At 41.3% G+C, this 23,656-nt stretch overlaps 1 protein-coding gene and 1 pseudogene across 1 annotated transcript; both read left to right on the top strand.

The window, feature by feature from the left end:
- On the top strand, window positions 1-2,592 carry LOC102760262 (annotated as a pseudogene).
- Window positions 2,593-12,753: 10,161 nt separating this feature from the next.
- On the top strand, window positions 12,754-22,957 carry SNX12 (sorting nexin 12). Its single transcript, XM_006767933.2, has 4 exons — window positions 12,754-13,049; window positions 20,880-20,975; window positions 22,046-22,170; window positions 22,794-22,957. Exons 1-4 carry the CDS (start codon window positions 12,885-12,887, stop codon window positions 22,894-22,896), a joined length of 489 nt encoding a protein of 162 aa, XP_006767996.1. The 5' UTR covers window positions 12,754-12,884; the 3' UTR covers window positions 22,897-22,957.
- Window positions 22,958-23,656: the final 699 nt, after the last annotated feature.

Below are 23,656 nucleotides of genomic sequence, written 5' to 3'. Positions count from 1 at the left end.
ATGACAGCACATGTGAGTCGAAGAAATAACAGCTGGCCCCTGGGAGAAACAGTGAGGCATGAGGCTCAAATACACACTTAATACAGATAATAATAAAGTAACATGAAAAATATGCTAGTTATGCCTGTTATAAAAACCCATGACTAGCTCCTCTTTTTCATATGGGCGCCAATGTATGAAAGTATACGTGCCTATCCTCTTGTCTTTTCTTCCCCCACCTATTTCCTGTTCTTTCATGTTTACTTTCTCTGGTCTCTGCTTAGTATCTCCTGCCTCTGGCAGTCTCCACTGATGATCCCCTTCTTTCCCTGAGGTCATTTTTATAGCATCCTTTCACAAAGTCATGCTTTCAGTTAATCCACAAGTGGTATCAGGCCATTAATACTAGTATATAAATTAAAGTGAAAGGAGGCTTAAACACGGTCCTGTTTACTTGTGATTGTGGTCTGATATACCAGGTGACTTTTACTTATCTTTTCATTCATTACTGGGGTATTTTTCTCTCCTCATCATCATCTCAGGGTTGGCCTCCATTAATTGTCTTTTCTCTTGAGAATGGATCATCTTTTCCTGATTCTTTATATATTGAGTGATTTTACAGGGTTTCCTGGACATTGTGAATGCTGTTATAGAAACTCTTGATTCTGTTATATTCCTCAAGAGTGTGGCAGCACATACACTAAAATTGGAATGATACAGAGAAGAGTAGCGTGGTCCCTGCACAAGGATGACACGCAAATTCGTGAAGTGTTCCATATTTTTTAAAAAATATATTTTATTGATTTTTTACAGAGAGGAAGGGAGAGGGATAGAGAGTTAGAAACATCGATGAGAGAGAAACATCGATCAGCTGCCTCCTGCACACTCCCTACTGGGGATGTGCCCGCAACCAAGGTACATGCCCTTGACTGAAATCGACCCTGGGACCCTTCAGTCCGCAGGCCGACGCTCTATCCACTGAGCCAAACTGGTTAGGGCCGTTCCATATTTTTGAAAAAAGTGGGAAAAGGGCTGAGCAAAAAAAACAAAACACACACACACCCACACACACACACACACACACACACAAAAGAGTGTGGGCATAGGTGCCCTGGCCAGGCCTGGCTGCTCGGGTGTGTACCCGTAGGCCCACCCCATCTCCGTGCTGCCTGCAGGCTCCAAACCCTGTGGCCAGCCCTGGTCGGCTCACCGTAGCAAGAATCTACAAAAGGGGCAGGTTGGGGCAGATTTGAAGAGTGGTACTAAAGCAGGAGCTGAACATATAATGGTGAACAAAACAGTTGGTTCCTGCTCTCACAGAACTTAAAGTTTAATGAGTAAGATAAAACCAAACAAGCAAGTAACAGGTAAGTGTTTTTTTTTAATATTTTATTGATTTTTTACAGAGCGGAAAGGAGAGAGATAGAGAGTTAGAAACATCGATGAGAGAGAAACATTGGTCAGCTGCCTCCTGCACACCTCCTACTGGGGATGTGCCCGCAACCCAGGTACATGCCCTTGACCAAAATCGAACCTGGGACCTTTCAGTTTGCAGGCCGAGGCTCTCTCCACTGAGCCAAACCGGTTTCAGCAACAGGTATTAAAACCAGTTTGAGATATGGTGGTTTCAGCAAGGCCTCAGTTTCCTTCCCTCAGCCCTTGTTATTTCAACGGCTGCTGCTTTCTTATTTTCATACATTAGTGGACATCACTCTCCACCCTGTTGACCCTGCTTTGCCTTATATCAGTGACACTGGTACCGTGGCTCCGGAAAAGTGCTTATTTGGGGCAATGCTAAATTTCGCCTCAGTTTTATGTGTTGCTGCCATTTATGTTCGCTATAAGCAAGTTCATGCTCTGAATCCGAAGCGAAATATATCACCAGGTTAAACAAGGTTGGCCTCATACTTGGATTGCTGAGTTGTTTAGGACTCCCTTTTTGTGGCAAACTTGCAAAAAACAACCTTTTTTGCTGTACATATATGTGGAGCTGTGCTCACTTTTGGTATAGGCTCCTTGTATATGTTTGTTCAGATAGTTCTTACCTACCAAATGCAGCCCAGAATTCATGGCAAACAAATCTTCTGGATCAGACTGCTGCTGGTCATCTGATGTGGAATAAGCACATTTGGCATGCTTACTTGCTCCTTATCCCTGTACAGTGGCAGTTTTGACTCCGATGTAGTACAGAAACTCCACTGGAACCCTAAGGACAAAGGCTACGTGCTTCCTATGATCACTACTGCAGCAGAATGGTCTATGTCATATTTTTTCTTTGTTTTTTTTTTCCTGACTTTTTCCGTGATTTTCAGAAAATTCCTTTGCATGCGGAAGTCAATTTACATGGATTAACCTTCTATGACATTGCTCCTTGTCCTATTAACAATGAGCGAACACACCTACTTTCCAGAGATTTATGATGAAAAGATAAAATATTTCTGTGATGATTATGATTCTCAGAGATTGGGAAAATATTCATGTTACTTCTTCTGCTCTGAAATTTTCCACCACTTAATCAAGGCTGACAGTGACATTGATGGGTCCTGATAACCAAGAGACATGAAGTAAGCCATTTTATAAATTATTTTAAAGGATATCTTAAAGAGGATCATGTAAAACCATTTATGCCTATACTTTTTTTAATCCCAGAAAATAAAAACAAAGGACTATATATATTAAAAAAAAGAATGTGGCCCTAGCTGGTTTGGCTCAGTGGATAGAGCTTGCAGACTGGAGGGTCCCAGGTTCGATTCTAGTCAAGGGCACATGCTTGGGTTGTGGCCTCGATCCCCAGTAGGGTGCGTGCAGGAGGCAGCCCATCAATGATTCTCTCTCACCATTGATGTTTCTATCTCTCTCTCCCTCTCCCCTCCTCTCTGAAATCAATAAAAATATTTAAAGAAGAATGTGGATGTATTTGTTTCAGCTGGCAACAGAAAACTTTGCCTTTCCTATGTTGGTGACAGCCAGCGCAAATCTCAGTTCCATTCTTTTAGACTTAGATGGAAACTGCTTTGAGTCTGCGCTATGCATGTGTGATTCATAGATTTTTGGGGAGAATCTATGTAAATAATTTATGGCTCCTTTCCTCAGGATCTCTTTCTGAGCTATCCCTCACTTTCTAGAGGTCATGGTTGTCCCAGGCCCTGTCCTCAGCTCTTCAGGCTAAAAAGATGAAGATTTCATAATATAGTTTTAGTGACTTCAGCCTACCCTCAGGCTAAAGCCATAAAAATGGGAACTGCTCCAGAGCTTTCAGGTGTGTGTGTGTGTGTGTGTGTGTGTGTGTGTGTGTGTGTGTGTGTGTGTTCCAGAGTTTATAGTTGTTACCTATTGAGAATTTACTCCATCAAACTGAGAATAGAGCCTGTGATACATTCTCAGATGAACTTCATATGTTTTTTGGGGAAAATCATAACCCTTAACTTTTATCTTTTTCACCTTAACATTTCTCTATTATCACTGATATTTCCCTCTTGCTTCAGTGGACTGTGATGGTTCATCATCACTGATCTGTAAACACACTTCATGTCACTGGTTTTCCCATCACCTCCTTTTGGGGGCAGGAACTATTATTAATACACCCATTCACTCAATTATTCAAAAAAGATGTATGAGTTAGTTATTGGGGGTAAGTAAAGATGAGACACTACTTCACTGAGACTGTCCTCTCCATGGTTATCAAAGGTCTGGCTTCTTATTCAGCAGATCAAATAACTTTTTCTTAGTCTATGTTCTCTAACTTCATTGCTCCATCCTCCATTGACTCTGACCAGCCTTTCCTTAAAACTCTCTCCTTCGTCTTCCAGTTCTCTGACCTCATTGATTTCTCCTCTCATTTTCCAAGTGGAGAAATTCTCAGAGACTCTGCCCTTGGCTTCTGTCTTCTCTCGTCCTTGACAGTATTACTCAATCTTAGTGTTTCAACTACCACGTCCACGCCCAAGACTTCTAAGTCTTTATCTTCAGCCCTGACCTCTCTTCTGAGATTGAGTTGTTTGTCTACACCTGGCTGGCTAACAATCACGTTAAACTGCACGTAGTCAAAATTCAACTCATTATCTAGCTCCTAAACCTACTCTTCCTCCTGTGTTTCCTATTTGGGTTAATTCCTGATACTGGAAGCATATAATTAAATAAAAGGGATTTTTGTATTGGTAGGAAGTCTGACAATAAAGTTCCACAGTTCATTCCAATTCTGTGATTAAATTATGTTCCCAGCACAGTATTAGCCATTTCTTTCAAGGAGATCACAATCACTTTGGGGGAGAAAACAATGGAGTGATAACTAGTCCTGACTAAATGCAGCAGTAACTCAGAGAAAAGAGTGTACATTGAAGTAGTAAGAGGCTAAGCTAAGCTCTTCAAAGGTAAAAGTGGTGTCTTCTATTTTATGTTTATTCCCACAGCACCATTGTCTACACACTGTAGAAACTCCCTAGACTTTTTAAATTGTTTTTAATAATTATTAATGTTTATTGAGCACATGATGTGGGGGGTTAACCAAAGCTTGATGCATTTTATGACCTTTTTCAATCAATCAGTCAACCAACAAATATTTACTGAGTGCCTGTTATTTGTAATGCACCGTGCTAGGCATCATGGGGGATGTAAGATGCAAGAGAAATAGGTCTTAATCTCTTCCCTTAGGGAATTTATAGTGTTGTTGGTAAGATGAGACATAAATGCACACAAAGCTAATTATGAATGTGCATCAGAGCCAAATGAACATTACAGACAATAAATCTGTAAAAAAAATTTTAGAGTACAGATTACTGTAGACTGGATGGATATGGAAGCTTTGTAATGAAAGTAGGACCTGTGCTGGACTTTGAAGGATGGGCAGAAATTAAACAGGCTTGAAGTTCTCATAGTTATTAAGAAGATAGATTTCAACAATACCAGTTGAGGCTAAAGATCAAACAGATCAAAGGCAGGCGTAGGAATCTTACACTAGACAGTGGTTCTCAACCTTGGATGCACATTAGAATCACCTGGGAATCTTTTTAAAATCCTGATTTCTGGGCCTCATCCTCCAGAAATTGTTTCTTTGTTACTAATGTTGTGGCCTCACCCCATAACAAAGAAACAGAATATCCAGAGGGTGAGGCCCAGAAATCAGCATTTAAAAAAGATTCCCAGGTGATTCTAATGTGCAGCCAAGGTTGAGAACCATTGCACTAGAATGTTACTGAGTAGTTGTTAGTGACATTCTACCCATTCTTACCTTATGCACTTTTTTTTGGAGTGTGGCTTCCTTTCTCTCCTTTTTCCTTTTCTGATATTGTTTCCATCTTACTTCCTTTGTGGTGGCATACAGGGCTAAAAGAATCTTCTGTGAGAGACAAATTAAAAACTTGGGCTCCAAAACCAAATTGTCTGGGTTCAAATCCTGACTTTACCACTTATTACCTGTGTGATTTTGGGCAAGTTGTTTAATGTGCCTGTGCCTTATCAATACAATGCAGATATAAAAATAGCACCAATGTCATAGGATCGTTTTGAGGATTAACTGAGTTAAAATATATAGAGTGCTTGCTTAAAAGAGTGTCTGGTACAGCCCTGGCTAGTGTGGCTCAGTTGGTTGGACATCATCCTGGGCACAAAAAGGTTGCCACTTCCATTCTTGGTCAGGGCACATGCTGGAGTTGTAGGTTTGATCCTTGGTTGGGGGCAAACAGGAGGAAGCTGATCTGTCAATGTTTCTCTCTCTCACACTCTCTCTTCCCCTTTCTCTAAAAATCAGTAAACTATTAAAAAAAAGAGTGCCTGGCATATAGTAAGTGTTCAATAAATGTTAGTCTTTATTAAGGGAGGAAGACTGGCTAATTGCAATGTTATTATCTTTCCAGGTATTATTGTTGATAGATAATTCAGTATATAATTAATCTGTATGGAAGCTGGAGGCCAGACTCTTGTCAACTAAAGAGTTAGGTCTTGCCCTGATGGTGTGGCTCAGTGGTTGAGCATTGACCCATGAATCAGGAAGTCACAGTTTGATTCCAGGTCAGGACACATGCCAGGGTTGCAGGTTCAATCTCCAGTATACAGCTGATCGATGATTCTCTCTCATCATTGATGTTTATCTCTTGCTCCCTCTCCCTTCCTCTCTCTGAAAACAGTAAAAACATATATTTTTTAAAAGAGTTAGGTCTTTAGCAACCCCTGGTAAGTGTGCATAGACACTGACACACTTAAGTCACACCACTTTTCCCTAGATTGCCCTCAGCCCTAGGCAATCCAGAGATACTTTAGTAAAATAAATACAATCACTAACTTAAGTAGATTAGTTGAGTATTTAAAGGACACGTCATCAACATAGAGAGGAAACTGACAATTTTCAAAAGGGATTTAGTTTAGAGCAGAGACTATCCCAAGAGAGGTGCCAAGTGAAATTAGGGTTTAAATGAACTTCAAGAAGGGGAGAAGTCACTAATGGTAGTAGGCAGCTGGATGGGTGTGTATGGAAAGAGAGTGTGCTCCATAGAAAGGCTGCTCAACTCTGGGTCCACATTTCCTGGAGTACAGACTGTATCTTATGAGTGCTGCTCTCTGGTTTTTCTAACATTTTTTTACACTTGGACCCACCTCCTGCTCCCTCTCTGCAGTTCCAGGCCTCTGCTCCCAAGAACACAAAATACCCCAGATTATAGGAGCTTTTGATTTGCTATTTCCTCAGGATGCCTGAAAACAGATTAAAAGTTCTTTTCAGTATAGTTGCATAACATTGAGTCTGAGGTTGTGCAACCTCCTTTGGAAAAAATGTAAGGACAGGAAGATGGATAGGTGTCTGTTTGATGCAGTGGTTCTCAACCTTCTGGCCCTTTAAATACAGTTCCTAATGTGTGACCCAACCATAAAATTATTTTCGTTGCTACTTCATAACTAATGTTGTTACTGTTATGAATCGTAATGTAAATATCTGATATGCAGGATGGTCTTAGGCGACCCCTGTGAAAGGGTCATTCGACCCGCAAAGGGGTCGCGACCCACAGGTTGAGAACCCCTGGTAAGGCACAGTATTGCCTGTGGGCAGGAGGATGAACTAATGAGATTCCTTCCATTTTAAAGATACTAAATCTCTAATTTTCTTTTCCACTCTGGACTCATTTTGGCAAAGAATGAAACTGGTAAAGGAAACCCAAGACAGGAAAATGGGCATTGCTCACATCAAGTTCTGATGTTATCTGTTTGCCAAGAGACTTGACTCAGCTCCTTTTTTTCTTTTTCTTTCTTTTTTTTTTCCATTTTTTTTGGTTAATCCTCATCTGAGGATATTTTCCCATTGATTTTTAGAGAGAGTGGAAGGGAGGGGGGATAGACAGAAAAAGAGAGAGAGATCTATTGGTTGCCTCCCTCATGGCCCCTACCAGGGCCAGGGACTGAGCCTGCAACAGAGGTATGTGCCCCTGACTGGAATCAAACCCTTGACTCTTTAGTTCCTGGGTCGATGCTAAATCCACTGAGCCAAACCAGCTATGGCTCAGCTAATTTTTTTGTGTGTGTGTGTGTGTGTGTGTGTGTGTGATAACTGAGGTACTGAGGATAACTGTGCCTTGTCCAACATCACTTGGTAACTCTGAAGCCCTGGGCCTCTAGTGAAAAGCAAAGAGTGGTGCACGCGCGCCAGCTGGTAACAGCTGTTATTTTGTTATTACTGCAAAGGATTTAATTAGCCCAGTACCCTCTACTCTCCTCTCTCCACCCTATGAAATTTTTCTCTTAAAAAAAAAAAAGCTGGCTATTTACACCTTATTGTGAATTTAACTTGCACAATTCTAGGGCTATTTGATTTTAAGCCTTACCCCTTTACTTACTTTTATATTCAACTTCTCACTTTCTATGAAACTTCCCCGCCCCCCAGCTGTTAAACACAGTTAAATCTCTTCCCTCACTAACAAACAAATCCTTTGACAATGCACTGCCATCTAGCATTCTTTTTTTTTATTGCTTAAAGTATTACAAAGGGTATTACATATGTGTCCATTTTTTCCCCCCGCCCTAGACAGTCCCCTAGCCTCCCCTATCCCCCAGTGTGTTATGTCCATGCTTATATGCATAGCATTCTTTTTTTTAGGCAAGTTTCTCAAACAAATGGTCATGGTAGAATGGTCACTACTAGTTGTTTCCATTTCTCACCCCTGATTTAGTTCTTAATTCACTACCATCTGGGTTCTACCGCCAGTGCCCTACTGAAATTGCTCTCATTTAGGTAATTGTTAAATCTACTAGAGTCACTCAGACCTTATCTTATTTGACCGTCCTACTATATTAAACACTGTAAACCACTGACTTGCTCCTCTTGGAAAATTTTTAACAACTTTTAATTTATTGATTGGTGAGAGAGAGAGATATATCAATTTGTTGTTCCACCCATTTATGCATTTATTGGTTGATTCTTTTATGTGCCTAGACTGAGGATCAAACTGCAACCTTGGCATATAGGAAAACACTGTAAACAACTGAGCTCCATGGCTAGGGAGGAAACATTTTTTTTATTCTTTCCCTTCAGCTCATTAACTCTTATATCCTTGCCTTCTCTTTCTAACTCTCTGACCACTCCTTCCTGCTCTCCTTCACAAGCTTCTCTTCCGGGCCCTGCCTGTCCTTTAATTTTTTTTCTCAAAGGGAAATAGTTATATTTTTTCTGATTAAAAAATAACATATGCTTACTGTTTTAAAAATTATAAATAAAAACATAAAATCCAACTGAGACGCCACTACACAGAGGTAACCACTGCCAACATTTTAATTTCTATCTTTCTCTTTAAAAATTATAATATTCAGTAATACAAATACTATCATATTACAGTACTTTTACCAGCTTTTTTCATGAGTATCAACAAGCATAGAATATTATTTGAAATGGATACATAGGAGAATCCCGAATTTGGCCACTTACACAACAGACTTTTATTTATTTTTAAAATTTTATTTTATCGCCCAGCTGGAGTGGCTCAGTGGTTGAGCATCGACTTACGAACCAGGAGGTCACAGGTTCTATTCCGGGTCAGGGCACATGCCCAGGTTGCAGCCTCGAATATCACTGCAGGGGGTGTGTAGGAGGCAGCCAATCAATGATTCTCTCTCAGCATTGATGTTTCTATCTCTCCCTCTCCCTTCCTCTCTGAAATCAATTAAAATATAGTTTTTAAAACAAGACTATAAAAAAATAAAATTTTATTTTATTGTTGTATTACAGATATCTCCCATTTTCTCCCTTTTTGCCCCCTCCACCCAACCTCCACCACACCGCAGACCTTCTCATGCTATTGTCTGTGTCCATGGTTTATGCATGTATGTTTATATGTTCTTTGATTAATCTCTTCCTGTCCTCTTCCCACCCCCACTGAGATCTGTTATTCTTTTCCATGCATCCATACCTCTGGACATATTTTGAGGAGGCTTCATATATATGTATTTTAAAATTTATCTTTATTGTTGAAAGTATTACATACATCCCCTTTTCCCCCCTTTGAGGCCCTCCCCCTGCCCCCCCGAGGCCTTCACCTCATTATTGTTTGTGTCCATGAGTTATGCATAGAAGTTTTTTGGTTAATCTCTTCCCATTCCCTCCTTCCCCCTTCCCTCTCTGCGATTCGTCAGTCTGTTCTATGCATCCAAGCCTCTGGGTCTATTTCGTCAGTTTATTTTGTTCATTAGACTCCACATATAGTGAGATCATATGGTACTTATCTTTCTCTAACTGGCTTATTTTGCTTAGCATAATACTCTCCGGGTCCATCCATGCTGTATCAAAGGGTAAGAGCTCCTTGTTTTTTGCAGCCGCATAGTATTTCATGGAGTAAATCTTTTTTATCCACTCATCTACTGATGGGCACTTGGGCTGTTTCCAGATCTTAGCTATTGTAAATAACGCTGCTATAAACATAGGGGTGCATATATTCTTTCTGATTGGTGTTTTAGGATTCCTAGGGTATATTCCCAGAAGTGGGATTACTGGGTCAAAGGGCAGATACATTTAAATTTTTTGAGGAATCTCCATACTGTTTTCCATAGTGGCTGTACCAGTCTGCATTCCCACCAGCAGTGCACTAGGGTTCCCTTTTCTCCACATCCTTGCCAGCACTTGTTGTTCATGAGACTGAGTTTTATGATAGAAGTGACTGAGATACAAAATCTGTAAAATATAGAGCCCACTACTCCTTTGTAAGACTTGTCATATAAACAAATTCACAAATTAGGAAAAATGGCTTTAAAATATTACATTGTATAAAATGAACAATTATTTACTTATAAAGACAACATCTGTATTCTGATATTTTTGTGTGATTATCTGATTATTTTCTCAGGATAAATTAATTTTAAATTCATCTTTATTGTTGAAAGTATTACAGATATCTCCCCTTTACCCCATCAGGATAAATTATTGAAAGTGAAAATTTTGAGTCAAAAGCTTTCATAAATACCATTAAAATATTTTAAAAATACAAAAATATTTAAACATAAGTGAGAAGAAAATGAGTAACAATTCTCCCTGTTATCTCTGTCTCCTGTTCTCTAGTTTTGCTCTCCAGAGACAACCAGTATTACAAGTTTCTTCAGGTCAAAGGATTAAAAAAAAATACATACTGCCAATTTGCCTCCCAGAAAGATTGTACAGATTTACGCTCTTATCAACTCCGCATGCCTTCACCAATTGTAAATCCTTTGTCCTTGCCTCTTCACATTTTTCCTTCAACCCCATGTGCTGACTTCCAAATCTCTATCTAACCCTAATCACACCCTTGAGCTCCAGGCCAGTATTTCCATCTGCATGCTGACAATCTCCACCTGGATATCCTATAGACACCTCAGATTTATCTAACCTCAGCTCATTGTCTCCCCTCTCAAACGTACTTTCTCTAATTCCAATGTTCAGTGTTCCTTGGTGGTGCCAGCATCCACTTAGCTACCTAAATGAGAAACCTTGGAGTCATTTTAAAGTTCCTTCTCCCCTCAATAATAGCTAATAGTTACTGAACATTTGCACATATTTTATTGAATTCTCATAAAAGCTCCAGAAGTAGCTTTTATTTTTATAATTTCCATTGTACAGATGAGGAAAACTGCTTGGATAACTTGCTCAATGTTATACAGCTAGGAAACAGGGCTTTAAACCCCCGTAGCCTAAGTCCATAGCTCATATGCTTAAGCCCTATACTACATCTAATCAGATACAAGTCCTATCTATTTTATTTATTCACAGTGCTATCTCTACCCTTTTCTCCATTCCCACAGTCACCACCTATTCCAAGTGTTATTGGCGATGCTCTCATAATTAGTCACATTTGATTCAAATGTATCTTCCATCTTGTCTGAAAAAATAATCCTTGTAAAACACAAATCTGATCATATCTTTTTCCTGTGAAGATACTTCAGTGTCTCCCTATTACCTACATCATAAAGCCAGAGATACTTTGCTTAATAAAGAAGGATCACCCTCATCTGCCCATCCCTAGCCAGCCTACTTCTCTAAGAACTTCCATAACATCCTTTGAATTTACGATAATTGCTTAAAAGTAATCATGCTGTAGCTTATTGGATGACTTTGCATGTTACTCTCTCCGCAGAAAATTACCTTTCCCTATTTACACTCTGATTTATCCTTTATGTGTGTCAAACTCAGGTGTTTCCTCCTCCTGGAAGCCTTCCCTAATTCCTCCAATTATTCATGTCCTATGTGCTGCTTTGAACATTTACTTATTTTGTATTTGCTACATTATATTAGTTTTATTTACTTCTCTCTCTTTCTAGAATGTTAACTCTTTGAGGGCAGTGACTCTCTTATTCAACTCTAGATCTTTAGTGTTTAGCATAGTGCCTGGCACACAGTAGTTGCTTAATAGATATTCGTTAAATTGAATTAAATAACTTGTAAAATTAGAGGGCCTTGTACTCTTTGAAAGAATTTCAGCCATCAGATACAGGAAATATTTTCTGAGCAGAAGGCAGGTGCAGGGAGGGAAAAAGAATGACCTAAAATCACCACCCTTAATGTGGGGCACTACTTTTTCATGTGAACCATGTGTAAGTTAGTCATATATTCATGTTTCTATAGACATTCTCATGTAGACATGTATTCTATCTCCATTATGGGCTGCAAGTAACCTCATAGTCAAGTATGGAGTTCTGCAGAGTAGAGATAGAAGGTATGAAATAAATGCCTCAATTTGCTGAGAAACATATCTGAATACAGCTTGGGTTCACTTTTATGTGGTCACAAATTGAGGATGAAGATAATGCCCAAATTTTCCTGAAAAGTGAGAATAAGAAATCCTCTTTGTTCACCCCATCCTCGCTGCTTCCCTGGCACAATAGATAGCACTCACTGTGTGATCAACTGCCCATGGCAGGAATTGAAACTATCAGTGGCACGAGTAGCAGGGCTGCGTTTTAGGTTCTCACTACTGTTGTTGGAACCCCACCCTCTGGAGACCACCCTTCTACTTTCCCACAAAACCCTGACCCGTTCAGGTCACGGGGCTTCGGCCTATCACTGTAGGACCCTAGCGTGCAGGGCAGTGCCACTGCTGACTGATACATGCCCGGTCTGAGACAATCTCTTGGGTTGAGGAGCAGCAATTGGCATGTCCCGCCAGTAGGGCCTCCCAGGATACTGAGTGGCGCGTTCTGGCCACAAACACCGCCCGGAAGTCTGAATGAAGTCTCCGCAGTACAGGACCCCAAGCCGTCAGCGAGGTAGCTAGCTATTCAGTGGCGGGCCTGGGGCCGGGCGACGTGCGTGCGCGTACGTGAGTACGTCGTGCGTGGGCGCGCGCGTGCGCGGTGCTGCAGTCTGTGGGTTGGCTGGTTATTTTGCAAGCGGGAGGGGCCGTGCGCGCTCCTGCCTCTGGCCTGTGTCCCCCACCCCCTTCCCTGGTCCCGGTCTCTCCTTCGGAAACATGTCGGACACTGCTGTCGCTGACACTCGGCGCCTTAACTCGAAGCCACAGGACCTGACCGACGCTTATGGGCCGCCAAGTAACTTCCTGGAGATCGACATCTTTAATCCACAGACGGTGGGCGTGGGCCGCGCGCGCTTCACCACCTATGAGGTTCGCATGCGGGTGAGTCACGGGGTGAGGGAGACAGCTGAGGGGAGGACCGGCCAGCTGGGCGGGGAGGGCGGGGGGAGACTGCCGCGGGGTTCCTAACGGTGCAGAAGACGCTTGAAGGGGTCTTTGGGAACTCGGGGCTGAATAGGTTTGGAGAGAGGTCTGTAGACTCGGTTGTGATCCGAGGTTACAGAAAACTCCTAAGGGGACATCAGAGCTGCGTGAGGGAAAACAAGTACCCATGAGCAAGAAGTGAAGCATGGTTGGACAGGTTGGGTGGATGGAGAAGCTTGAGTGAGCAATGTAAGGAAATAGGAATCGTGACTGTAGCAACAGAGGAGGGAAGGAAACGTGGAGGAGGGCTGGGGGGTAGAAAGCCAAGGCGAGATATCACTGGGACCCCTAACTAAATTAGGTTGTGCGAAGTTAGTCTGAAGAGGGAGGACAGGAAGGCCCGGTTTCTTCCTAATGAGGTCTTCCTGAGATGATAAAGTTAAGCAAAGCTTGGATTAAAGGGAACATAAGATTCCAGGAAAGGGAGACAGTGGGCTTGGTGGTACAAAAATAATAAAGGGAGTCTCCTTGAGATTGAGTGCTTCCCAGACTTGTGTAGAATTAGCATATGAAGGAGAAGTGTTTTCAGTTTAAGTTTTCTCAGGTGCCACATGCTGTTTCTCAGTGTGAAACCAGGCCTTGCACTGGGATTGGTGGATTGTCAGTCGCTGCTCTCATGCTGTATTTAACCTTTAGATTTGAAGTATACAGAATGTTAATTTCAATATTTATTGGCTTTAAATTATTGGTTTTTTTGTGTATATGAATGGCCGTTAGCCCTTTCTGTCCTAGATTAACCTTTGGATTCAAACCCTGGTCTGTAGTTACTTTAATTTATGACATTTCAGGACTGCCCCAGGAGTGGCTTTTTCCAGTGTACTTTATTCTCCAGTTCTTAGTCCACAATGCAAGGATGGAATGTGCAGGTAGAGTATGTGGTTTGCAGGTTCTTTGCCAGTTGAAGTAGTTACAGGCAAAAGAGTTTGAGAATCCTTTTCTAATTCTCCTTATGTTTTCTTCTCAGACTAGAGGGCCAGAATATTCTCTGTGGACAGCATGCTGCTCAAACAGCATTTGAAGACCTAAAAGAGTGTATGTGCTTTCATTTTTGAATGAATGAATTGAAAGAGAGCATGTGCTCTCCTACCTGGCTATTGAAATCTAATTGAGAAATGATGATCTCCAAATTCCAAGTTTGATAAAGTTCAAACTGAAGAAAGAAAAGCGAATAGCAAAAAAATGAGACAACTCATCTATACAAGAACTATTTGAAATCATCTTTTTGGGGAAGAATGGAAGTTAGATCCCTCAAAATATGGTAAAAGCTAGGAAGCCTGGGTATAACTTGTTCAGTGTAAGGCCTCTGCTATGGAATTTTGGAGACATTGTCTTGATACATTACCTAAGAAACTTAGAGAGTATGAATGAAACAGCTGTCTACTTCAGTCATAATAACAACAGGGACTGTTCATTTAATGCCTACTATGTGCCCAGCACTGAATTAGATTTTAGTTTCCAAATCCTTACAAAACAACATTTTACACATAAGAAACTGATGAGGAATGCAGCTTAAGTAACTTACCCAAGTTCACATAGCTAATAAGTAGCAGGGCTGGGATATGAACCCAGTTCTGTCTGACTCTAAAGCCCATCATACTCTTTCCACTACTTTGTAGTTTCTTTGGCAATGCTTAGTTGCAAAACTTTAGTGTGAAGTTTTTCTACCAACAGCTTTTTATCATTTCTTTCTACAATTTCTAATTACATGGCAGTAATAGGGTTGGTGGTAGTTCCTAGTTCTGTGGGTTTGAGTTAATTTGTGTTGTTTATGTTAAGTATGTATATTTCAATAGAGACATGCTCAATACAAAGGGCTGAAATAAATGAGAAATCGCAGAATAACTGCACAAATTAAAACAGAGTAACACAAATAAACCTATTTTTCTTGTTCTCCGAAAGTGAAGTATTTCCTGTTGCACACACCAAACAAGTCAGTACAAGACTAAGGACACAACAATCAGCTGCTAAAATATTCGCTGCTAGTATTAGTGGAGAGAAATGCTGCGCCTACGCAAAAGACGTGTAAGGGAAATGAATGCAACACGATTATAGTAATCAGTCATTAGCGAACATTGTAGTTCGTTATTCATAATTATGTATAACAGGATATTGAAAAAATTAAGTTAGAGATTTTTATTAAAACGTTTCTTATATACTGTTATATTATTTGGGCTGCAAAAATAGCCATTGTGGGCCACGAGTTTGACATGCTTGCTATAGAGGCTTTTAATATTTTGTTGAACTCTATTTTGGGGAAAAGTTGGTAAAATCATTTGGTTTTAAATTGCTATTTTAAATGATTGATCATGGTAGGCATTATAGAGTGCATGAGATTCAGAGAGTAGGACTTTGGGAGTTAGGCATTGTGAATGGAAGAAGCAGATAGCACAGACTTTTTTTCTTTGTATAAAAGTTGTTCTCTTTCATTTTGCTCCAGAGAGAATTCTTTCCCTCCCATTCCCCAAAGAAGTGAGGAGTCTGGAGAGGTGTCCTGGTGACTTGACATGATGTGTATGGAAATTTTCAAATGTCATTTGTCCTGTGGACTTGAACTTTGCATCTTCTCTCCTTTCCATTGACTTTGTGTTGATCAGAGCCAAAGGACTCTATACCCTATGCTACACAATCCTGTCATGATTTTTAGGCTGGAGCTGGTAGACTATCCTCCTATATAGTAAAAGCCTAATATGCAAATTGCCCCCTTGGGCGGTTCGACCAGAAGTTCCATCGGGAATTCAACCTCTTGCTATGATGTGTGCTGACCACCAGGGGACAGTGGAAGCACTGCCGGCCCATGGGCCCTGATGAGAGCGAGACTGCGGTGGGATGGTGGAGCCTGGCGGGGTCACTGCCCAGCTCCCAGGCACTGAGGGAGCTGGGGTGGGGGGGAAGGGAAGGGGACCCCTGGCTCCAATAGATCGCGATTTTTTTAAAAGAAAAAAATAAATAGAAAGAAAGGGAAAAACAAGACCAGGTATATAGGGGAACTTTCCTCGGAAAGAATAGCATTTTTGTGAGTCAAAGGAGGAAGTTTACAGAATGGCAGTGGGTGGTTTGGTTGTCTGGGAAGAAGCTACTCAGCCTTTTCTTTGGTCCTTTTTTAAAAATATATTTTTATTGATTTTAGAGAGGAAGGGAGAGGGAGAGAGAGTAGAAACATCAATGATGAGAATCATTGATCAGCTGCCTCCACGACCCCCACTGGGGATTGAACTGTGACCTCCTGGTTCATAGGTCCAAACTCAACCACTGAGCAACACTGGCCAAGCTAGATTTCTTTTCTTGCAGGATTATTTCACCCCCCTCCAGTTTTATTGAGATATAATTGATATTGTATAAACTTAAATTTTATAATGTGATGATTTGATGCACATATATATTTCTGCAGGATTCTGAGAATGTTCTCTATAATGGTTTATCTTGAATAGTTAATACAGGCACATAGTACAAAAATGAAAAGATATAAAAAAGATATGATAGCCCTAGCTGGTTTGGCTCAGTGGATAGAGTGTCAGCCTGCGGACTGAAGGGTTCGATTCCTGCCAAGAGCACATGCCCAGGTTACGGGCTCAATCCCCAGTGTGGGGCGTGCAGGAGGCAACCGATCAATGATTCCCTCATCATGTTTCTCTCTCTCTCCCTCTCCCTTCCTCTCTGAAATCAATAAAGATATATTTAAAAAAAATATATGCTATAAAAATTAAGCCTTCCTCTGCCCTCTAGAGAGGTTCTTCTTTCTGAAGAAACTACTGTTTCCAGTTTCTTATTTATTCTTCTAAAGAACAGTTTAGATAATAAAATACTACTTTATATGTATCCACTCTACTTCAACTCATTGCCATTCATTCCTTGGGTAGACTTGTAACTTATGTATATTGGCCAGTTACTTGGCTTTTAATGACTTATACCTAGACCTGGATCCTTAAAAGGTAATTTCCAGGCTTGAGAATTACAAAGCATGATGTAGTGAGAACTATGTGAAGCTCTAGCATAGCTACAAGATGCTCTATTCCTGACCTGAGACAGTTGTGGAGAAAGAGAAATTAGTTCCTTTTATTTCCATCTGCTGATCTGAATTGGCTGGTGGGAAATATAGTCAGCATTAATACATGTGGTTGGCCATTTCCATTTGGAACTTGTAGACAAGAGTTAGAATCAGGGCCTTTTGTTTGTTGAGGATTTGTGTTGCCGTTAGAGTCTTAGGAAAATTCTCTATGATTAAGATGTGGGAATAAGCTGCTTTATATCAGGGTGTAAGCTATGCTTAGCCAACTTAATGTAATTGCTATTTCTGCTGCACTGTCTAGATGAGGAGAGGGTAAACATATATAGGGCCTCTATTAATTAATTGAATATTTATTGAATACCTTGCATAGCTGCATTTAAGGGGATGCAGAAGTAATCATGGCTTCTGATTTCAATGAAATTATAGTTAGGTAGCAAGGTGAACATGATATATAAAACTATAGCACTTAATACTAAAGTATAATTGTCAAAAATGATTAAAAATAAAGTATAATTGTCATAGGAATTCATACGAAAATGGAGACCAATAAATTAAGCTGGTATTGACAGGAAAGATTTCCTGGATAAAATGGACTTGAGCTGGAATTTGTAGAATGGACAGGAAAAGCAGAGGGAGGCATACCTTGGAGGTGCTTATCTCATGTTCCTTACACGGAACTTAAATTCACTTTTCAATTGAAAATGTAATACATGCACATGATAAATTCAAATTGTACAATGAAAACTGTTCCATTCCAATTGTCTAATCTTATTATTCAAAGTCACTCACTATTAGCAGTATCTTTTCATAAATATTTTTATTAATAATTATAAATATATACATATATACAAATCCCTTATTTATTTTTTAAAATCCTCACAGGAGGATTTTTTTCCATTGCTTTTTACAGAGAAAGTGGAAGGGATGGAGGGAGGGTGAGAGAGAGAGAAATATCTATGTGACTGGGTATCAAACCTGCAACCCAGGTATGTGTGTTGACTGGAATGGAACCAGAGACCCTTTGGTTCATGGGCTGATGCTCTAACCACTGAACCACTCAAAATAGCCAAGGCTATTTTATTTTTTTAAAATTTACTGGGGTGACATTGGTTAATAAGATCATATGTTTCAGGTGTACATGTCTATGACACAGGATCTGTATATTGCATTGTGTGCCCACCACCCAAAGTCTTTCATCACCATTTATTTGGCTTCTCTAACCCTTTACTACTCTCTCCCCCATCCCTTTCCCTCTGGTAATCACCAAACTGTTGTCTGTGTCCATGAGTTTGTTTTACATCCCACATATGAGTGAAATCATATGGTTGTTTCTTAGCTTTTTCTCACTGACTTCGCTTAGCATGATATTCTCAAGGTCTATCCATGTTGTCCCAAATGGCAGTATTTCATGAACACTTTGGTTGTTTCCCTGTCTTGGCCACTGTGAATAGTGCTGCAATGAACATAGGTATATGTATATCTTTGTGAATAAATAAAAACTTTGCCAAGTTTTTTTGGGTAGATAATCAGAAGAGGGATTGTTGGGTCATATGGTAACTGTATTTTCAATTTTTTGAGGAACTGTAATACTGTTTTCCATAATGGTTATACCAGTTTACATTCCAACCAGAAGTGAATAAGAGTTCCTTTTTCTTCACAACCTCTCCAACACTGTTATTACTAGTCTTGTTGACAGGTGATAGGTAGTATCTCATTGTAATTTTGATTTGCATTTACCTAGTAGCTAGTGAAGCTGAACATCTTTTCATAATCTATTGGCCATTTGTATGTCTTCTTGGAAGAAGTGTCTGTTCAGGTCCTCTGCCCATTTTTAAAAATTGGATTGTTCGTTTGGTATTGAGTTGTTTGAGTTCTTTATATATTTTGGATATTTACCCCTTGTCGGAGCTCTGTTTGCAAATATCATCTCCCATTCAGTTTACTTTTTTGTTTTGTTGGTGGTTTCTTTTGCTGTGCAGAAGCTTTTTTAGTTTGATATAGTTTCATTTATTTTTGCCTTTACTTCTCTTGCCTTTGGGGTCAAATTTGTAAAATCTTCTCTAAGACCAAGGCCCATGAGCTTAGTATCTATTTTTTTCTTTTATGTAATTTATTGTTTCAGATCTTCTATTTAGGTCTTTGATCCATTTTGAATTAATTTTTATACAAATCCATTTTAAAACACAAATAAAGGCAAGCTATATATACTGTTCTGTACCTTGATTTTTAAAAACTATATTTTTGTTTATTTCAGAGAGGAAGGGAGAGGGAGAGAGATAGAAACATCAATAATGGGAGTCATTGATTGGCTACCTCCTGCATGCCCTCCACTGGGGACCGAGCCTGCAAATCGGGCATGTGCCCTGACCGGGAATCAAACCCTGACCTCCTGGTTCATAGTTCGATGTTCAACCACGGAGCCATGCCGGCTGGGCTGTACCTTGATTTTAATATTTAATACCTCTCCATATTGGCAAAGTATTTCACTTTTCTTTTTGTTAATCCTCATCTGAGGATTTTTTTCCCCCACTGTTTTTTTTTTTTTTTTTTTTTTTTTTTTTAGAGAGAATGGAAGGGAGAGGGAGAGACACACAGAGAGAAACATCGATGTGAGAGAGACACATCGACTGGTTGCCTCCTGTACACACCTCAGGGGGCTGGGGATCGAGCCTGGAACCAAGGTACGTGCCTTTGACTGGAATGGAACCTGCAACCCTCCAGTCCGTCTGAAGGCTGACACTGTAATCCCTAAGCCAAAGCGGTGAGGGCTTTCACATTCTTTTCATTGCTGTGTAGTATTCCACTGTATAGGCATACTATGTTTATTTAACCAATTACCTATTGATGTACATTTATTATTACAGATAATAAAATGCAGCGAAAACTCTTGTACAGGCATATCTATATAATAAAAGCCTAAGCAACCATTATGGGGGAACGACCAGAACGACCCGTTCACTATGATGGGCACTGACCACCAGGGGGCAGACGCTCAAAGCAGGAGCTGCCCCCTGGTGGTCAGTGCACTCCCACAGGGGAAGTGCCCCTCAGCCAGAAGCTGGGCTCACAGCTGGCGAGCACAGTGGTGGTGGCGGGAGCCTCTCCTACCTCCGAGGCAGAGCTAAGGAGCAGTGAGCAGGCAGGCAGTAAGGAGCGAGGAGTCCCGGACATCCCCTGAGGGGTCCTGGACTGTGAGAGGGCACAGGACGGGTTGAGGGACTCCCCAGTGCATGCATTTCATGCACCAGGCCTCTAGTCTATAATAATAAAAGCAAAATATGATAATTAGACTGGACATCCTTCTGGATGATCTTCCAGACGAAGCTGGGGCTGTGAGGGAAGCCCAGGTCCCGGATGCCTGCTGGTAGCCCGGCGGGGAAGCCCGGGTCCTGGGTGCCAGAGGAAAACCGGTGCTGGCAGCCGGGGGGAAGGAAGGCCTACTCTTGTACAAACTTCGTGCATCGGGCCTCTAGTTTACATATAACTTCAAGTCTGTTTGTTGGAAAAATTCTAAGCAGCATGGGACTTTTAATCACCGACTGTGACAAGGCTGGATGTGGTAAGGATTAATATTCATCTGGTGCTGTTTTGAAAAGGTTATAGGAGCATGGTCCATAGAAGTTATTTCTTCATTAGGACCTGTCCATGTGGCTCTGACATGTGGCCACCACAAGCTGAACATTACTTACCATCTCTCTTGTTTCATTCTTCCTTCCTTGTAGACAAACCTACCTATCTTCAAGCTGAAGGAGTCCTGTGTACGGCGGCGCTACAGTGACTTTGAATGGCTAAAAAATGAGCTGGAACGAGATAGTAAGGTATGGCCCTGTTCCCTGTGTGGCACCCTTGGAGGACAAGATCTCTGTAGGCTGATAGGGCTTAAGATCAGAGTCTATAAAATCTTGAAGGCAACGGAGAGGGTGAACACACTCTAGCTACCAAGTCCCAATAATTTGGATCTGGGTGATAATCTGTGAAACTTGAAAGTGGTAATTTCAGGACAAATCTTAAAAAGAAAGTATTACTTCACTTAGTGGCTAGTAAAGTCATACATATTAACTCCTATAGATGCACAAAATTGAAAGTATATTGGCAGAAAAGGCCTAGCTAGATTCTTGGATGGTAGTGGATTGTTAAAGAAAATGAGGGGTATTTGGAGTTTATTTCCTTTCTTTTGAAATGGTAAACCTGTCCTCCCACCCAAGCAGTTGAATTAATTTTTTTAAGCATTGCCCCATGTACTGAAGGGTCCCAAGTTCGATTCTTAGTCAACATACCTGGGTTGCAGGTTCCATTGATTTTTTAGGAAGAATGGGAAAGGAAAAGACAGAGAGAAACATCGGTGTGAGAGAGACATATCAATTGGTTGCCTCCTGCACATGCCCTGATGAGGGCCAGGGATTGAACCTACAGCCTAGGTATGTGCCTTGACCGTAATCGAACCCAGGACCCTTCAGTCTGCAGGCTGATGTTCTATCTACTGAGCCAAACCGGCTAGGGATGGATTAATTTTTATATCTATATATTTTATTGATTTTTTTACAGAGAGGAAGGGAGAGGGATAGAGAGTTAGAAACATCGATCAGCTGCCTCCTGCACACCTCCTACTGGGGATGTGCCCACAACCAAGGTACATGCCCTTGACCGGAATCGAACCTGGGACCCTTCAGTCTGCAGGCTGACGTTCTATCCACTGAGCCAAACCGGTTAGGGCTGGATTAATTTTTGACCTGAGCCATCCTGACTGTTCTTATGATCAGTTCTGGCAAGTTGTTGGCTGTGGGATAGGATGGACCCTCTGCCTTAAGAAATGTGATATACAGTGGATTGCCATCCCATTCCCTCTCTGAGTTCTCCCATGTGGCTGATCTTTTACGTCTGCCTGCAGATTGTAGTACCACCACTGCCTGGGAAAGCCTTAAAGCGGCAGCTCCCTTTTCGAGGAGATGAAGGGATCTTTGAAGAGTCCTTCATTGAAGAAAGGAGGCAGGGCCTCGAGCAGTTTATTAACAAGTAAGCAAGTTCCTGGGGGCTGCTCTAGCTACTTTTTCCATCTTGGTCTTTCTGTGTGTTTAGTTTGTCTCCTCTTTTGTAATGGGTAATATGATATAGTGCAGCAGTTCTCAATCTGTGGGTTGCGACCCCTTTGGCGGTCGAACGACCCTTTCACAGGGGTTGCCTAAGACCATCCTGCATTTCAGATATTTACATTATGATTCATAACAGTAGCAACATTACAGTTATGAAGTAGCAATGAAAATAATTTTATGGTTGGGTCACAACATGAGGAACTTATTTAAAGGGCCAGAAGGTTGAGAACCACTGATGTAGTGCCTATTGTGTGGTGGGGGTGACTGGACAGTAAAACTCCATTCATTTGAGCTGAATTCTGATCCTGTACCTCATGGCCTGAGAAAGCACTGCATGTTGATGTGTGTAGGGATTTTCCCCTACCTTACCCCTCTATCTCTCTTCCTCTCTACAGCATTATGGTTGAAGTGGTGTCCTGTTGTTGTCTGCTGCTTGCTTGAACCTCAGGGCTGATCTTGTCCTTCCTCCCCTGTCTACACCCCCATCCCTCTGCAAATTCTCTCCTATTTCAAATACTACTGATAACCATCTTGATCTCTTTATAGAATTGCGGGGCACCCACTGGCTCAGAACGAACGCTGCCTACATATGTTCCTGCAGGAGGAGGCAATTGACAGGAACTACGTCCCAGGGAAGGTGCGCCAGTAGGAGCCCCTTTCACCACTTGCCCTCTACTTCCCTGCTGAAATGACATTGGTTTTTACACTAAGCCTCTCTATCTTTCTTTGATCTGAAGTTGGCTGCCCATCCCCTGTCCTGATAGACTGTCTGGCATTGTGTTCCTTGGTGTCTCACTAAACCGTGGGCACTCTCCTAGAACCTCTTCTCTGAGGAGAGGTGGGAAACCACAGGCAGATGCCCTTTGCTTTGGATTGGGGGTGGGTGGGAGGATTGGACTGGAAGGCAATTTCTTGGGCATTTACCCATGCCAGAAGGCCAATCTCGGGGGCGGGGGTCTTGTGCGGGAGAGGCATTTGGCTACATACTGATGCTGCAAGTTCAGGGGATTTTTCTTACTCTTAGGTTTAACCAGAAATGCTGAGCAGGGAAAAACCCTGCTTTTCCTACATGCATGAATTTTTTCCTTTTTGGGAAGGTGGTAGAGACCCAAAAGCTATTCTTTTTTTCTTTAGGCCTGCTCCCAGTTTTCCCCCACAGTTTCTTTTGTTTCTCTCGCCCTTGTTGCTTTTCATGGCAGTAATCCTAGAATTTAAGCAGTTAGTTGTGTGGAGGAAGGTGTGTGGATTTTCTGGGCCCATTGTCGTGGCTGCTTCAGAGTCAGAAGAAAGCCATAGAGCAGTAGGGTAGCCCCTGTTGTTTAGCCCCTCTCTTTTGTGGTTCCCCACTCTGGCTACTTGTTCTTACCCACCTGCAGGCGAGTCATTATGGGCCAGCAGTCTCCCTTCCC

Source organism: Myotis davidii, unplaced genomic scaffold (genome assembly GCF_000327345.1).
Source record: "Myotis davidii unplaced genomic scaffold, ASM32734v1 scaffold1983, whole genome shotgun sequence".
In the NCBI taxonomy this organism is placed as follows: Eukaryota; Metazoa; Chordata; class Mammalia; order Chiroptera; family Vespertilionidae; genus Myotis; species Myotis davidii.
The sequence above is the reverse complement of the archived record's forward strand: the minus strand, read 5'-3'. Positions and strand labels throughout refer to the sequence as shown.

What these genes read in the sequence shown, in the direction of transcription:
- SNX12 (XM_006767933.2), top strand. Translation starts at nt 12,885, where the DNA reads ATGTCGGACACTGCTGTCGCTGACACTCGGCGCCTTAACTCGAAGCCA. An exon ending in CCTATGAGGTTCGCATGCGG is followed by an intron (nt 13,050 to 20,879) that starts GTGAGTCACGGG and finishes CCTTCCTTGTAG; the next exon opens with ACAAACCTACCTATCTTCAA. An exon ending in CTCGAGCAGTTTATTAACAA is followed by an intron (nt 22,171 to 22,793) that starts GTAAGCAAGTTC and finishes ATCTCTTTATAG; the next exon opens with AATTGCGGGGCACCCACTGG.